The sequence below is a fragment of the Lissotriton helveticus genome, chromosome 3_1 (genome assembly GCF_964261635.1).
Source record: "Lissotriton helveticus chromosome 3_1, aLisHel1.1, whole genome shotgun sequence".
Lineage (NCBI taxonomy): Eukaryota > Metazoa > Chordata > Amphibia > Caudata > Salamandridae > Lissotriton > Lissotriton helveticus.
In genome coordinates, this window is record NC_136061.1 from 282,580,739 (window position 1) to 282,597,706 (window position 16,968).

The window sequence follows — 16,968 nt, forward strand, 5'->3', positions numbered from 1 at the left end:
CAAGATGTTCGAACTAAAGGAGGCCTGATGGCCCCTTAACTTCGGTCCAGCTGGAGGTGAAAACAAGGGGGACGGCGTCCACCGTCTGAAAATAGTGGCTGGACGCTGTGTGCCTGCGTGTACCCCCGACTCGTAGTGTAACTTTGCTTCATTGCGAGTTGTTTTTGTGGCTGCAAAGCCATGCTCTTTTGCTGTTCATAATCTATTTTTTAACAAAACTCTTTTACACATCAAGCCCCAAGTTGTTATGAACTTACAGTTGAAATTATGATAAAAAACTATAAACGCTGCGCAACCTCTCACAGTCCCATCAGTGCAACACTCGGGGCTTTCTTTCAGAAGACACACTTGTGAAGCGTCTCTCTCCCACCCCTGGCTCCAGAGATACCCGCATGAAAGCGGGGGAGACAAGTGAAGTGTGGCCGCACCTCCGCAATCAGGGCCTCGGCGCTGCCAGACATTCCCGCCAGCAGCGTCGTGTGAGGTGCTAAGTGCCGGTCCGAGGGAGGAACTGCGCACGAGGGCGCCATCCTCGTCGGAGAAATTAAAGGGCGCTGCAAAACCTCAGCTTTATCTTCCACTCCCTTTCCACGGGGAGCGCTTGTCTGGTAATGCGCTTTATGCAGGCAGCGCGGCCGGCCGGGTCCACCTACCACAGGGGGAAATATGTGCTGCGGCGTTGGACCAAACCACGGCCGTGCGAGGGGTGCGAGAAAAAGACATCACCGGGATCACTTTAGACGCCGCCAAGCCCCTGCAGATAATCACGGATAATATATTTTCTTCCTCCCTCCTCTACCCCCGTACTGTTTCTTTTGTCTTCTCAGAAGCCCATGCTTACCTTTTCCAATGCCTCCTCACCACCCTGCTTTTCTTTCTCCCGCACTGCTTCTCTTCTTACCCTCCTGATCCCTCTATTCTATCCTCTAAACCCTCTCACCTCTCCTGATCGCCTTCCGTTTCTGCCCCTCGCTGTTCCTTCTGCTCTCTCCCTCCATCTTTACCTCTGCGCCCCCACTCGTTTCTTAAGCCTCCAGAACCTTCCTTCATTCCCTGTTCTCCCGCACCCTTACCAACGTCGACCTCTACTTACACCTCGTTCCCTGCTCGCTCCTCGTCGCTCCTGCCCCCTTCTAACCCCTGTCGACCTCTTCTCACTCCTCCTGATCTCTGCTCCCTCCTTGTCGCTTCTGTCTCCTCCTTACCACTACCAACCTCTAATGATGCCTCCTTATCTCAGATGTGTTCCCTGCCCCCTCCTTGTCGCTCGCGCCGCCTCATTGTCGCTCCTGACGCCTCATTGTCGCTCCTGCCCCCTCCTTGTCGCTCCTGCCCCCTCCTTGTCGCTCCTGCCCCCTCCTTGTCGCTCCCGCCGCCTCATTGTCGCTCCTGCCCCCTCCTTGTCGCTCCTGCCCCCTCCTTGTCGCTCCTGCCCCCTCCTTGTCGCTCCCGCCGCCTCATTGTCGCTCCTGCCCCCTCCTTGTCGCTCCTGCCCCCTCCTTGTCGCTCCTGCCCCCTCCTTGTCGCTCCTGCCCCCTCCTTGTCGCTCCCGCCGCCTCATTGTCGCTCCTGCCCCCTCCTTGTCGCTCCCGCCGCCTCATTGTCGCTCCTGCCGCCTCATTGTCGCTCCTGCCCCCTCCTTGTCGCTCCTGCCCCCTCCTTGTCGCTCCTGCCCAACTGTGCTAATAGCAGTCCCCACGTATGCCTCTTGGCCTCATCTTTGTTCTCCTGATCCCTCACTGCCTGTTTTCTTACCACTCCTGAACCTTCCATGATTCCCTGCTGCCTCCTTGCTTCTCTAGTTCCCTACTGTACTCCTGACACCCTGACTACTGAACTTGTTATCTCTGGTGCATACTTATGGGTTCCTCTGCCTTTCTTGGATCCTCTTTAAGTACCAAAACAGCAGAAGACGATATAAAGATTGTCAATTTACTACAATCCGAACCTCTCATGTGAACGGGCACAGGATTTGCCGTTTGTTAGGTCTGCCTAGAAGGAACATTAGCACTTTTGGCTAATAGTGAGGTTATAAGAAGGGGACTCACTAGCAGCTAGTCGTGCAAGGTAGCATCTTTCATAACAGGAAATCATCAGAAGCTACCATACATTATTGTCTGAATGTTTATCTGTCTGCGCTAAAGAGTAGTGTTAACTGGCCGTTGTGTCTGCGCTAAGCACATAATCACTGACAAAAAGCACAAGATACAAAAACTGTATTTACAAGGGAGATTTGTTATGTTAAATGTTATGTTATGTTAAATTAGGGCTTATATAGCGCAACGGCTACTCCAAAGGAGTGTCCCGGCGCTTTGAGCTCCAAACCAAAAGGGGGGCAGAAAACATAACAGTAACAAAAAAAGGGGCCACAGAGGGGAGAATTATCCGGCAAATAGCCAAGTTTTCAAGTTTTTCCTGAAAATAAGCAAATTAGAAGTGCTCCGCAGAGACAACGGCAATGAGTTCCAAAGCTTAGGAGCGAGAAAGCTAAAAGACCGGCCGCCTAGCCGAGCCTTTTTGATACGTGGAACCCGAGCCAAGGCCAAAGTTTCTGACCTAAGGGAGCGTGCCGGTCGATAAAAGTCCAGCCTCCTCTGAAGATACTTGGCACCAGTGCCATATAAGGCCTTGTGGGCAAGAGTCATGGTCTTAAACAGTATCCTCTTCCGCACCGGGAGCCAGTGAAGGGATGCAAGAAGATGAGAGGCACTAGTCCGACGATGAAGGCCAAAGATGGCACGCGCAGCAGCGTTCTGGGTGATCTGCAGGCGTTGGAGGAGGTATTCAGGCAGGCCCAGATAAAGAGCGTTAGCATAGTCCAATCTGGACCCTATGAGGGCCTGAACGGTAATCCTCCGATGTTGCTCCGAAAGTAAGGGGAAAAACTTGCGCAACATTCTGAGGATCCCGAAACAGGTTCCCGTAAGGGTGGACACCTGGGATTTGAGCGACAGCTCATTGTCGATTTTGACTCCCAGGTTCTTAGCCCACTTAGATGACTGTGTGGGAGGGAACTTGTCTACAGGCCACCAGCCTCGCCAATCTGGTTCAGAGGGGCATCCGAAGAATAGTATCTCGGACTTATCCGAGTTGCACTTGAGGCTGTTTTGTGAAAACCAGCTAAAAACAGCCCCAAGGCACTCGCGGATCCCTTCGCCATCAAACTCTTCACCCTTACGACAGGTGAAGAGGAGCTGAGTGTCGTCAGCATAAGAGACGATCCGGGCCCCATAGGACTCCGCCAATGTCGCCAGAGGGGTCATCAAGATGTTGAAAAGAGTGGGGCTCAGGATAGAGCCCTGAGGCACTCCGACTCCCAATGGCGGCATCTCGGCGGATCCGGGTGGAACCCAGACCGTCTGGCGGCGGCTGGCCAAAAAGGAAGAAAACCAGTTGAGCACCGTCCCCCCAAGCCCGATGTCATGGAGCCTAATGAGGAGATCCTCATGGGGGACGGTGTCAAACGCCGCCGACAGGTCTAGCATGACTAACAGCACCCTGCCTCCCATATCCAGCACCTCTCTAATGATCTCCGAGACTTCCAAGAGCGCCGTCTCGGTGCTTAAGTTGGAACGGAATCCCGATTGGGACTCATGGAGCAGATCATTAGACTCCAGGAAATTGGAGAGCACGCCATGTACGTGCTTTTCCAAGATCTTGGTCAGTGCTGGGAGGAGCGAGATTGGTCTGTAGTTGGAAGGAGCCTCCGGGTCAAGATTAGGTTTCTTGATCAGAGGAATGACCATGGCTTGCTTCCAGGTCGGAGGCAAAAAGCCCTCGCTCAAAGAAAGATTAAGGATGGGATTGGCTATAGGATTTATAGCATCTGCCACTCTCGCCAGAAATTTTGCCGGGCATGGGTCTAATGGTGAGCCCGACTTAAGGTTCCTCATCAGGGTTAAAGATGTGTCAGCCGAGAGAGGAGGAAAATCGAGCAGGACTGGGCCCGGTGGAGACAGAGGCACTGCCTCAATCGGCCTCACAGACACATTATCCAGGTCTCTCTGCGGAAAGGAGGCCTGGATTTGCCTGATTTTGGTGGTAAAAAAGTTGGCAATAGTGTTGGCCCAGAACTCTGTCGGGGCACTCTGAGTGGAAACAGACCGAGGGCCAGTAAATTCCCGCACGATTGAGAAAATCTCCTTACAGGAGTTGGCAGCGTCGTCAATCCTTTTGGCGAGATATCGTTTCTTGCTCTGAAGAACAAGTACATGGTATTTAAAGTCTAACATGTGGTTAATGCAAAACTGGCAATAAGAAAGCAAAACAATCATGGCAATTGTCATTTCAAAATACCAGAGCTTCCACCCAAAGTCCACTTGGAGCATATAATGCTAAAAACCTAAATTTCAGATTAAATTTTATATATTTGTCTCTCAATACAAGTCAATGGAAAAATGCACACGTAATAGAAACTGTTGCTTAACCAAAACTAAATAATGACCAGTAGGTAGGATCTTCTCACAAATGCGGACTCCACTACTTTATACAATTCATGCTTGTTGCTGCCAATCCTCAGAGTGAGGAGGATACATCTAGTACATGGTACAAGGAAATGTGCAATTGTACAATACCAAGTAAAATGGCCTCTGAGATTTCATCAAATTTAGCTGCCATGTTAAAGTTAATGTGTCTGTTGAACTAGTATGTAAACGACATTGCAATACAATCATTACATGTATTTGGGTATGTTAAGATAAAAAGCATTGGAAAGTTCACAAAGTATTTGGAAGTAAATACATTATGTTGCTTTCTCTTCGGGCCTGATATTTAATGATCAGCGTTAGGCAGTATAATAATAAAGGGAAATTTATAAAGCGCCTGGTACGCTAAGAAGCGTGTCTCCGCGCTCACTGAAAGACTACATACTCAAACAGAAATAAGGAGTGGACCCGACTATCTTGAAAAGAGGTGTGTTTTTAGTTTCCTCCGGAAACTAGTTTCCGATGGGTCCAGACGGAGATCGAGGGGTAGAGCATTCCAGCTCTTCGCCACCAGGTAGCGAAAAGATCTACCTCCCATGCGGGCCCTTCTCACTCTAGGCACCTTTAATAGGCCTCCATGTGAGGAGCGCAAAGCGCGAGATGGAGCATACCTGGTGACTAGGCTCTGGAGAGGTACAGGCGACCTCTTAGCAAGAATGCGATGACAAGTACACAGGGATTTGAAATCAACTCTGCTCCTTACCGGCAGCCAATGGAGGGTCTGAAGGGCAGCTTTGGAGCTTGATCTTATTGGAAGCTTTAATATAAGGCGAGCTGCAGCATTTTGAAGCACCTGCAGGCGATTAGTCGCCTTACAAGTTGCTCCCAGATACAGCAGATTGCCAAAGTCCATGCGTGCTGTGACAAGGGCTTGCAACAGGGTTCTGCGGGCGGTCATGGGGAGAAGAGCTAGGACCTTCCGTATCCTTTTTAATACACTAAAACAGATGCCCGTCACCCTGTCTATCTGGGGCCCGAAAGACAGGTCTGCATCGAGCCAGACCCCAAGATTTCTTACTTCATGTCGAGGTATTGGGGCCTCACCTAGACATGGGGGCCACCACGCCGACGACCAGACAGATGGGTTCCCCCCCACCACGAGCACCTCGGTCTTGTTGCCATTTAATTTTAGACAATTGGTGGACATCCAGGTTGCAAGATCTTGCATGCAAACCCTGAAGCTGTCCATAGCAAGGCCGGGTGCACGCGAGAGGGAGACAACCAGCTGAGTGTCGTCGGCATAGGATACAATTTGTAATCCGTGACCAACAGCAATCGGAGCCACTGGGGAGACATATAGATTGAAAAGAGTAGGGCTCAGGGACGATCCTTGAGGAACGCCCTGACCCAATTCTATGTCTCTGGAATAGTGGTCACCCTGGCGGACTTGGAAGCTTCTTCCAGTCAGGAAGGATTGGATCCATTGGAGTGCGGCTCCCGTTATTCCTCCGCTATTCAGACACTGTAGCAAGGTGGAATGAGCTACAGTGTCGAATGCCGCGCTCAGGTCCAATAGGATGAGGGCCATAGTATGACCCTCATCCACTCCCTGCCGCAGGGTCTCCACCGCCATCAAGAGCGCCGATTCCGTTGAGTGGCGAGGACGGAAGCCAAATTGGGTGTCGTGCAATAAGGCAGCTTTGTCCACAAAGTCCATGAGTTGCACATTAACCGTTTTTTCGGCCACTTTGGCCATGTAGGGTAGGAGAGAGATGGGCCGCAGATTTTCAAGATGATCAAAACTGATAGTGGATTTCTTCCTAAGGGGTAAGACCACCGCCTTTTTCCAATCTTTCTTGGTATCCCGCCCTTTATAAGTTTGAATAGCTACTGATCGTCACCGTCCATCTGGTTTATTGTGATTAGATTTAGATGACCTTGCTTCACTGCCCCTCTGGGTAGGCTTGTGCATTAAAGATACACAAATACAGTTGTGTCATTTTTATAGCACTGAGTAGCCATGGGCAACCTAGTGTCTAAGCCATGGGCCACAACAACTTAGTTCTAAAATCTGTGAGATTTTAGAACACTCCTAAACTGAAGAGGCTGTTCAAAGACTCGTAGCTGGTTAGGGACTAAGGTGAGAGGTTACTTGCTTGCTGGAGGAAGGCTTGACCTCCAGTGCTGAACATCCATCACGCTGCTGAAAGGACGAGAAGCAGTTCACAGCGGCATAGAGGGAGGAGGGTAGAGTTCAGTTGATTGTGAGTTCAAACACCCCTTTTATTATTATTCCAACACTGTTCTGGATCTATATATGGTATATAATCTTCTGTAGTTTCAGAACTGTTAATATGCAGACAGTTGTTCACATACTCTTGAACAGTGCCATAGAAGGGTGTACGCCCTATGTCATGTTCCTACTTTTGATCATAAACAAGTAACCAATGCAAGTTTCTCAGTATATGGGGACTCTTGAACTGTGCGTCGAAGGGTGTATGCCCTATGTCACTGTCCTACTCTTTATCATGCAGAAGTAACCAATGCAAGTTTCTCAGTGTGGGGTACCATGATTTCTCCAAGGGTTATTAAAATGCTTGCTGCAGAGTTTTGTATTAACTGTTACGTCCTCATGTTAGCTGTTGAAGTACCACTTAAATGAGCATTACGGTAATCCGTGTTAGTTACCTTGACCTCCCTTATTGCTTTTGCATTAATAGTGTTATTGTGTTGCGGGTCGAATTCTTCCAAGAAGCTCAAGGTGATAGTTGATGCAAGGATACAGTCGCCATGGCTGTTCACAGACTTTCTGGAATCCTGGTGTCTTCACAATATCCTTAGGATGAATTTCAAATGGATAACTTTGAATAAGTGATACCTCCCCTTGACCTTTTCTTTTTTTAAAGGTGCATCGAAGTGAATCAGGAGTGATTCCTTTTTGGACTCCTCTATTCAAGCCGAAATCTATCAGAAGGTTTTTCTAGTATACGCATATCCCTCATAGGGTAATTTGAGAGTTTAAACACCAGTTGGTATCATCTGCATGATTGTGGAAAGCATGCTCAGTGAGAATGGAAGATCATGTAGTGGTCTGATGTATGATCAGAAAGGTAGCGACAATAAGCAGTAACCTTGTGCTCTCCACACCCAGTAATGTAGTCTTTGTTCCTTTACTCTCCTCTCACATGCTAACTTCATAGTGGCATTGTAATTGAACAGTGGCTGCTTTCTGAACTGCCTTTAACATGCAGAGAATATGAGTAATACGTTGGTAGTATGATAATTCATTGGATGAAAGGATGGTTTCATAATTGATGTAGTGATCCAGACTTCCTACTGGCTCTTTGGGAATCCCAAATGAATGAAAATACTCATCTATAGAGTCCACCATTATGAATGCTTTTTACTTGAGTTTGGAGGGACATGGATCACCTGGGCAGTGTGTCAGGCCATATTTTAAGTCTAGAGTTAGCCAAGACCTTTTGATTTTAATACACCCGTAACATCAATGGATTTCCTCCAAAACCACGGTATAGTGCAAAATTAATCCTTTATTGCGTGCTTGGCGGCATGACGCGTTTCAGCTCCCACAGGAGCCTTGATCACATGATATATATATATTTATTTCAGCCAGCCCTCTCCATCCATTTGTCTATTGTGTCATTAACATTTATCGTATACCTACTACAGCATGGGGCAATGTGGTCCTTTCCTTTAGCTATTAGCTTACTTCACTGTAAGTGATGGCATTCCGCTTCTTCACAAGTAACACTTTCACACCCACAAAGTAGTTTAATTCAGTGCCAGGGACTACTGTGGTAATGTGTACTTTTTGAGACCCAAACAGTATGCTGCTACAACCGTTATATGTGCTATTCCCAGGGCAAAGTCAGTTTTCCTCTGTTGACAGTGTGGACATTCTTGGTGGCCCCATCCAGATCACTAGAAAGGTTCCAGACCACAAAAAATCAAGGACAGCCTCAGGTCCCTGCCAGTGTTCCCTCTAGGCCACACGCGCACCTCCCCTGACGTCAGCGCGCACCACCTGGACGTCACTAGAGAGTCGTGCCGCCCACCGCTTTTAAAAAGCGAGCGCCGCGATCATGAGGCACTTTTCCATGTGGTGGCGGTGGTGGCGAAGTGGGCGTGAGGAGTGCAGGTAAGGAAGCGGGGGGCTGTTGAGGATTGTGGCTGTGTGGGAGCGTGGCAGACTGTGGCCTTTTGTTAAAGTATTGCTGATAACCAGAGACCCTTCACGGGCTCCGATTAACAGCAATACTTAAACAAAAGGACACTTTCCAAACACAGCGTGTACTTTAGCACACGCTGTGTTTGGAAAGTGTCTACGCTTTTGTTAGTAAAGCACGAGGCAGACTGTGGCCTTTTGTTTAAGTATTGCTGTTAATCGGAGCCCGTGAAGGGGCTCTGGTTATCAGCAGTACTTATACAAAAGGCCACAGTGGCTGGGGAACGAGCGGAACAGAAGGCAAGAGGACAGAAAGTCACACAAAACGTTTGGGACAGAGGGATAAAGGCACAAAAACGAGTGGGACAGAGGGCAGAAGGGAACCAAAAAACGAGTGGGACAGAGGGCATAAAGGCACAAAAACGAGTGGGACAAAGGGCATAAAGGCACAAAAACGAGTGGGACAGAGGGCAGAAAGAGTGGGACAGACGGCATAAAGACACCAAAACGAGTGGGTCAGAGGGCAGAAAGGCACACAAAACGAGTGGGACAGAGGGCAGAAAGGCACAAAAACGAGTGGGACAGAGGGCAGAAGGGCACCAAAAATGAGTGGGACAAAAACGAGTGGGACAGAGGGCAGAAGGGCACCAAAAACGAGTGGGACAGAGGGCAGAAGGGCACCAAAAACGAGTGGCACAGAGGGCAGAAGGGCACAAAAACGAGTGGGACAGAGGGCAGAAAGGCAAAAAAACGAGTGGGACAGAGGGCATAAAGGCACAAAAACGAGTGGGACAGAGGGCAGAAGGGCACCAAAAACAAGTGGGACAGAGGGCAGAAGGGCACAAAAAACAAATGGGACAGAGAGCAGAAGGGCACAAAAAACGAGTGGGACAGAGGGCAGAAGGGCACCAAAAACGAGTGGGACAGAGGGCAGAAAGGAACAAAAAACGAGTGTGACAGAGGGCAGAAGGGCACCAAAAACGAGTGGGACAGAGGGCAGAAGGGCACCAAAAACGAGTGGGACAGAGGGCAGAAGGGCACAAAAACGAGTGGGACAGAGGGCAGAAGGGCACCAAAAACGAGTGGCATTTGGCGCCGCAGACACGCGAGGTTCGGTTCCTGGCGCACATAGCCATGGTTTCAGCGCACAGAGACCCTCCACTGCCGCACACAGAGGAAAAAAATGAGAGGCAACATTGGTCCCTGCTCACATGCTAGATTAGTGTGGTGCTGTGGCTAAAGACAAATCGGGGTTGCCAGATAAATATACAGTTGTGCACACGGGCAGGGGAAGACACCAGTATATAATGCAGGTGGTATTCCCATCCCAACAATACCAACTTAGCCAACATACATTAAAATCTCTGCTACCAAGAGGGTTTAGGGTCAGAACTCAAAACATCCAAAGTGAAAACGAGCACCTTAAGTAGCGGTAATGGTGTTGCAGGCAAGACTGGGCTTTAGGAATTACACTGAACTATAGCTTTGGAATAACAGGGTAGTATTTCTCTAAAAATCCACCTTTTCTTCCCTATGCAAATGAAAGTTTGGTGTGATGTGCAATTATTGAAAGTTTATGCTTTACAAATGCCCTTATCCCTCAGTTTATAGTGGCCTCACTTCCTAGTTTTACGCAGTGCTTCATTTCACCAATAGACTCCGTGCCCTCCATATACTGTTTTCATTTTACCCTACTGCAACACTCTTGAAATGGCAAAACCACTAGCAAAAAGTATATCCTAAACCTTTTCTTCTTTTGTAGTTGTATTTGTTATTTGCTTAGAGTTAAAACCTCAGTGCTCAATTAGTAAAAAAAAAAAAGCAATGCATAGACCCAAACTTTTTGTTAGGAGTCTACTACCAGCACTGCACAATGTCAAGCTTGCAGACTACTAAGGCAGCCATGGCTTGATTCCACCTCATGATAATTTCTTCCACCAAAATACACTAAATATCTCTTTATCTCACATTCTACTAAAGAGCTTCAGATGGCTGCCCCAGAATACCAGAAGTACCGTCACGCAAGCACTCATCAAAGGCAGACTCAACTGTGGCAAAACACTTTACGCCAGGATCTCCAAACCACTCCTACACAGACTCCAGAACATCCAGAACACCACTCCTCCTCAACCTTCCATGTCATTCCCACATCCATCACACCTAAGAGAGATCCACTAGCCCACCATTCAAAAACACAGCAAATTCAAGCTCCTCACTCACACAACTAAAGCAGCTGAATATACTTTCACCAGCCTGCCAGGCACCTACGCTTCGCATCACTCTCACTCGCCAACAGCCCCGTATTCATAAAAGCATAACAGAAGGGCGCTCATTTTCTCACATCCCACCCAAAACCTGGAACAGTCTCCCACAGCACATCAGAGCCACCTCCCCCTTATTGAACTCCTCAAGAAGCTGAAGACCTGGCTCTTTGACTAACACTGCAGGGCCGTGTGCCTACACACCTGCTCAAGCACCTGGATACCCTCACATGTGATTAGCACGCTATACAAATTCACATAATGTAACATAACACACTTAGGGGTCCTTTTTCATTCCTTCTTTCTCATTTCGTCATTGTTCTGCTATCTTTTTATTCCTTCTCCTGTCTCCCATTTCTGCCTTTCTGGTTCTTGCTCTGGGTCAAAGTCATTTGATAAAAAATAAGTCTTGGTCCCCAAAAATACGTGACGTGTGCAGCACCTGCAACCACTGGCACAAATAATACACTGGCTAACCACCTGGCATACCTTCTCTCCGCTTCTTTCATTTTGGTTAGGTCTGTTTCGAATGATCACTTTGATCACGTAGGGTGGCTGTTTTTGCTGCGTTTATTCATTGCTACTTCCCATGTGATGCCTTATAATCTTGTCCTGGAATTGTGTCAGGTTTGTTTCGATCTTAGGTTGAGCGATAGGATCTGCAGTCTGCTGGGTATGCCACAAAGAATTTTTAACTTCCAATACTTTCCCTCGTTGCATGGCTTCTAACTTGGTGGTGTGAAGCGGGTCAGAGATTGCATAGTGGGATACAGGGTATTTTGTGCATGAATTGGTATTTGGATTGAGTCGTCTTCCGTTTTCTCTTCTTCTTCTATGTCTGTTGCACATTATTCGCGCCTGAAGACGCTTTGCTGGTGACTTATCAAATCAGCTGTGGCTTTTTCCAATGAGACCGTAATCCACCTTAATCTTTCCTGCCCTGAGGAAGCCCATATCGGGCGAAACGCGTTGGCTGTTTCGTGCTGTTTCACTGATCTTCGCACTTTGAGTTTCTTGGCTGTTTTATCATCGTGTCAAGAGAAACCGATTAAAATGGGACTTTTTTCACATTCATGAAGGATGTGTCTCAATTTGTCAACTTGATACATTATATTTCACAAATGTTCTTGTTGCCTCTCCATTCGCTTGTTTTGTGTTTTATTTTTAGTGTCTGCAGCAACTGGGAGAATTTGCAGCTACCAATTACACATATTTATTGTGTGCAAATCGTTACGTTTTGGTTAGGTGTATTGTTTGTTTATCAGGGATGAAACAGACAGTACACTATATGGACATATACTATATAAATTACATCTTTACTTTGTGATACGAGAGGAAACGTTGGGCAAGGGCAAGCAGTCAGGGTAAACAGTGGTGTTCTCAAGCCTGGGGAAGTGGCCTTGCGGGCAGGCTTGAATGTGGAGGAGAGGACTTGCCCAGACATCTCTTGGGAGAGAGCTCCAGAGGGAGTGGGATGGTCCTTTAGTGTCAATAACCCCATGAAGGCTGAGATGCCGCCATAAAGGAGCAGTGATTCAAGTGGGACGAGTGCAGGGGTAAAGAGCAGGGTGTAGGGGCAGCTCACAGCTTCTACGTGGAAGTGGAAGGGTGCAAACCTCTAGGCTGGAAATCAAGGGGCCTGCGGGGGAAACTCAACATGAAAAGAATTTTGTGGATGGAATGCGATTCTTGCCCTCAGTCGTGGCGTCGTGAAACAGTACATCTGAGCTTCCTTCTATCCCACATATGGTAAATGTAGCATTGTATACCAGGGGCGAATTGGCACTGTGGGCACTCGGGCATGGGCCGAAGGGTCGGTGTCTCAGTGCCCTCTGTGGGCCGGTTCTTCCCCCGTTACCAGTCCACAGAGAGCACAGACAGGGAGAGGAAAGCACTGAAGGGCTGGGGAGGGCTGAGTAACTTACAAATAGCTGGGGCCTCGCTGTTTTTCAGGTGCTCCTGCGTTGGAGGGCGGGGGAATAATTTTTTAATAGAAAGGGGCCTCGCTATTTTCGAGTGCTCCTGCGCTGGAGGGCTGGGGAATCATTTTTTAAGAGAAATGGCCCTCGCTGTTTTCAGGTGCTCCTGGGCTGGAGGGCTGGGGAATCATTTTTTAATAGAAAGGGGCCTCGCTGTTTTCAGATGCTCCTGCGCTGGAGGGCTGGGGAATAACTTTTTAATAGAAAGGGGCCTCACTGTTTTCAGGTGCTCCTGCGTTGGAGGGCTGGGGAATCATTTTGGAATAGAAAGGGGCCTCGCTGTTTTCAGGTGCTCCTGTGCTGGAGGGCTGGGGAATAATTTTGTAACAGAAGGGGGGCTCGCTGTTTCCAGGTGCTCAGCTTGTAGGACATTGTCACCTTGGCCCTGTGTCCTTCCTAAGAACAATATCCTCCCACTTACATTCCTTGTGTGTTTGATGAAAGGGCACGCCCGCAAATGTGGGCCACGCCCTGCAAATATGGGCCACTTTTTTCGTCAGTGCCCGGGCCAAATTGTGATCCCAATCCGACCCTGTTGTATACCTGTGCTCTGTTTCTTTATTTGTTCGGTTTGCACACTAACGCTTCAAGGAACAGACATACATGATGTAGTAACACCATAAATGGGGCGACAGGCGTGCCGTGTTTTAAATAATAAAACGTATCTGAAAAATGCATGGTTAGAAGCAATAGGTTCATTGAGATGGACCTACTTGGTAGTTATATAGGAATAGGATTGCTGTATTACAGTCAGTGACTTAATTTACTCTGCGCGTCTCAAAGTGTGTATGCTGTTTAAAACTTCAATACAGTATTTTCACCCAAATTTACGGCCATGTAAAATCTCCAGTTTGATCTACTATTTAATAACTCTCACCCTTGAAAGTTAATACAATAATATGCAGTATTATTTCGCGCGTGCCTTCCTCCCGTAGTTTCCGTTTCTAAAAGTTCATTTTCCCCTCCTGTTTGCAGGTGGCTACGACCGCAGCGTGACCCTGCTGGAGGTGTGCGGCAGCTGGCCCGAGAGTTTCGGACTGCGTCACATCTCCTCCATCGACAGCAGCGAGGACGGCCTGCGCGAGCGGCTGGCGGACGCCATGTCCGAGTCTCCTGCGAGGGACATCGTCGGATCAGGAACAGGTAGCTGGATTCATTTATTTAAAGTTACTGTATGACACCCCGTAATCTGAAAAGCATCAAATAGTTCACAAATACCTCTCTTACCTTTAGAACTGGATAATATCATGGCTTCCCAAAACAAACTTTTTTCTCACTGTTGTTACATAAAAACTGGACAATCTGGCGTGGATTTGAGGGCATACCCCCTGTGTGGCAAACCTGACATGCAGGAGTGCTTTTCGTCTTACCACTGTGAACCAAAGCGAGCATGCCACACTGTTCACGCGGAGTCACCGTTTAGAGGGGCATTTTTAAAGACTACCTCAAAATCAATGTTCTCTGTCATTTCTTTACATAGAAAGTATAGTCCATGGGAAAAAAATACATTGTGAGTGGAGGAGCCAACTTAGCGGGAGTATCCAAGATTTTTTGACATAAATTGATATTCCTACTTGCCTTACATTTTTTCCCGTTATCTAATCCAGCTAGCAATTTGCTCCAAGTCACATATGACACCTTTACCCAGGCATGTTTTTTTTAGTCAAAAGCATACAGAATGCTTGGATTTTTGGACATTGGATTGAACATTGCAATGTCAAATATGAAAGTACAAGTTCTAAAATGCAGTGCGCTGATGACTAAAATACCAGGATTGGCTGAAGGTGTTGTATGAGACAAGGGCCACTTGGCAGCTATGAACATACACAACATTTGAAACAATTTCTCTTTCAAAGCGTGTGCGACTACGCAGTTGGCAACGTGCTATTACAGGCATGTCACTCTAAAATGTCCACTTTGTCATCCTTTACTAGAACTGAATTGAAAGTATCTTCTTTAATGCTTACTCCCGACCAGAACATGACACACAAAACTCATTAATGATTGCCCATGCCAGAGTGGCTCACGGCCGCTCTGATAACTTTCACTATATCAAAGCACTGTGTTTTTTTCAGTGTGATGTTTGTTTGCATGCTTCAGGAAGAGGATAGGTGCTCTCTTCTCTTTGCCAGACCACAAATGCCCCAAAGCCCCATTGACATCCTTTAATATTTGAGTTTTGTAGAGGTTGCTATTGCCACTGCCAGAATCCTGGCAATGATGCTAATCATGCCAAATGGCGACAAATAAACTAAATAAGTACATGTGAGCAAAGTTGCCTTCTTAGCATCAAGATAAGACTAAAATACAGACAAGCAGCAGGGAGTTAGCTAATGAACGATACATGTTCTGCAATAATTTCCTAAACATCGAGTGATCTGAAATAAAACGTAGGAGGAAGTGCTTTGGAAGCCACATAGAAACTTTGATTAATGATAGGAAGCACAAATATGCCTACAGCAGCAGAGCGAAGGGTCCCAGCGGGTTGAGAATTGAGTGTCCAATTAGGTGAGCCCCAGCAAGTTTTGGATTAGCTGAAGCTTATGTTGCTGAGATTTTGAGAGAGTACAATAGAATGATTACAACAGTCCAGCACAAATCTGAACTTTTCCTGAATCATTTAACATCCCGCCTCCATTAGAAGGAAAGGCAATACATTCCTCAAAACTCTTAGATACAAATCACATGAGGAAGCAAGCTTGGTAATTTGGAATGAGCAATCTAATTTGTTACCGAAGTTGAAGCCCAAATTGGCAACTGCGGTCACCAGAGTAGGGCTGGTGCCCAATTAAAACGGGCCTCTAGTGTTGAGACTAGATCGAAGCTGTTCCTCCTACAGTCATGACCTCAGTCTTGTCAGACTTCAGATTCAGGAAGTTCTTACTCGTCTGTAAAACAACTTTAATCATCCATTGAGGTCCACATGATTCTCGCCCTGCATCACTAACAACGGAATTCACTTTGAGTGCAGTCAGATGTTCTCCACCTTAATCACTTCAAAAGCCACTGTTCTCCAACACCAATTACTCAGCATTCAAAAGATCTACCCTCATTCACCTTGTATACATCCATTACCCCCTCAAGTATGTTGATTTCACCACGCATGACTATTTCAACAGCCTCTTCCTTGATACGCTTAATACTCTTTCAAGTTGCCTACAAGATCCCTAAATTGGCCACCCGCCCCCTAGCCAGCATACCGTGAACCATAAGCTCCTTTCCCTAACACCACCCAACCAGGTGGCTTGCGGCATTGTACTGACTGCTGCACAACTTCCTAACATTGGTCTTCCAATCTGCTCATCATATTAAACTCTGATCCTTTACATCTGAGTTTCAAACAATATAGTGCCTTTTCATTTCTAACACTGCTGCATAGTTTATAGATTGAAATACTTTGGGCTCCCCCCCCCCCTCATTAAAATGCCTTTCTCTTAGAAATCGCTTGCAAGTTTCTTGAGATCTTCAAGAAAATTATAAAGCTGCACCTCCTTCAAAATGAGGTGACCGGTTATTAGAGTATTCAAAATAGTTATCAATGGCTGCTTTGCCCATGGCCTGCATATGGTTCTAATAAACGTTAACCCCTGGGCTCTCTGTTGGAGTCTTGTACTGCCCATATTCCCAAACACCCTGTACCTTATGGTTTGATTGCACCAACTTACTCATCTGTTTCTATGTACACTTCATGCTACCAATATAAATTGATCATTGCTTTCACTTTTACTGATTGATAGGTGTCTTACATTTAATTAATACAAAATATATTATAAAAAAAAATAGGGGTAACTACTTTGAGCCATCGCTTGTTTGATGAGGAGCAGTTTTAGAACTAGTTCATTTAAGAATTATTTTAGGGAGACGAAAGTGGAAACTGAGGGCCCGATTACGATTGTGACGTCGGCGGCCAAGTAGATGGTCCGACTGCCCGATTATGGGCATGGCGGCTGGACCGCCACAAGACCGCCGCCACTGCCAGGATCCTGGATACTGCTGCGGTGGGGTAGGCTGGGGGGGGAACAGAGGAGGTGGCGATGCTGGTACCAATCTGCCAACTACGAGTTGCAAAGGTCTGCAGAAAGGCATGGAAGGGGCTTTTGCCCATTGGGAATTTTGGC

General features: G+C 47.2%; 1 protein-coding gene across 3 annotated transcripts in view; it reads left to right on the forward strand.

Moving 5' to 3' along the window:
• The window catches only part of BCAS3 (BCAS3 microtubule associated cell migration factor), a 4,343,716-nt gene that overhangs the window by 4,103,997 nt on the left and 222,751 nt on the right, over nt 1–16,968 (forward strand). For all 3 annotated transcript variants that reach the window (XM_078679810.1, XM_078679809.1, XM_078679811.1), the window contains exon 23: nt 13,826–13,993. In XM_078679810.1, coding sequence (XP_078535936.1) covers nt 13,826–13,993 — 168 coding nt within the window. The remainder of the gene's footprint in view (nt 1–13,825; nt 13,994–16,968) is intronic.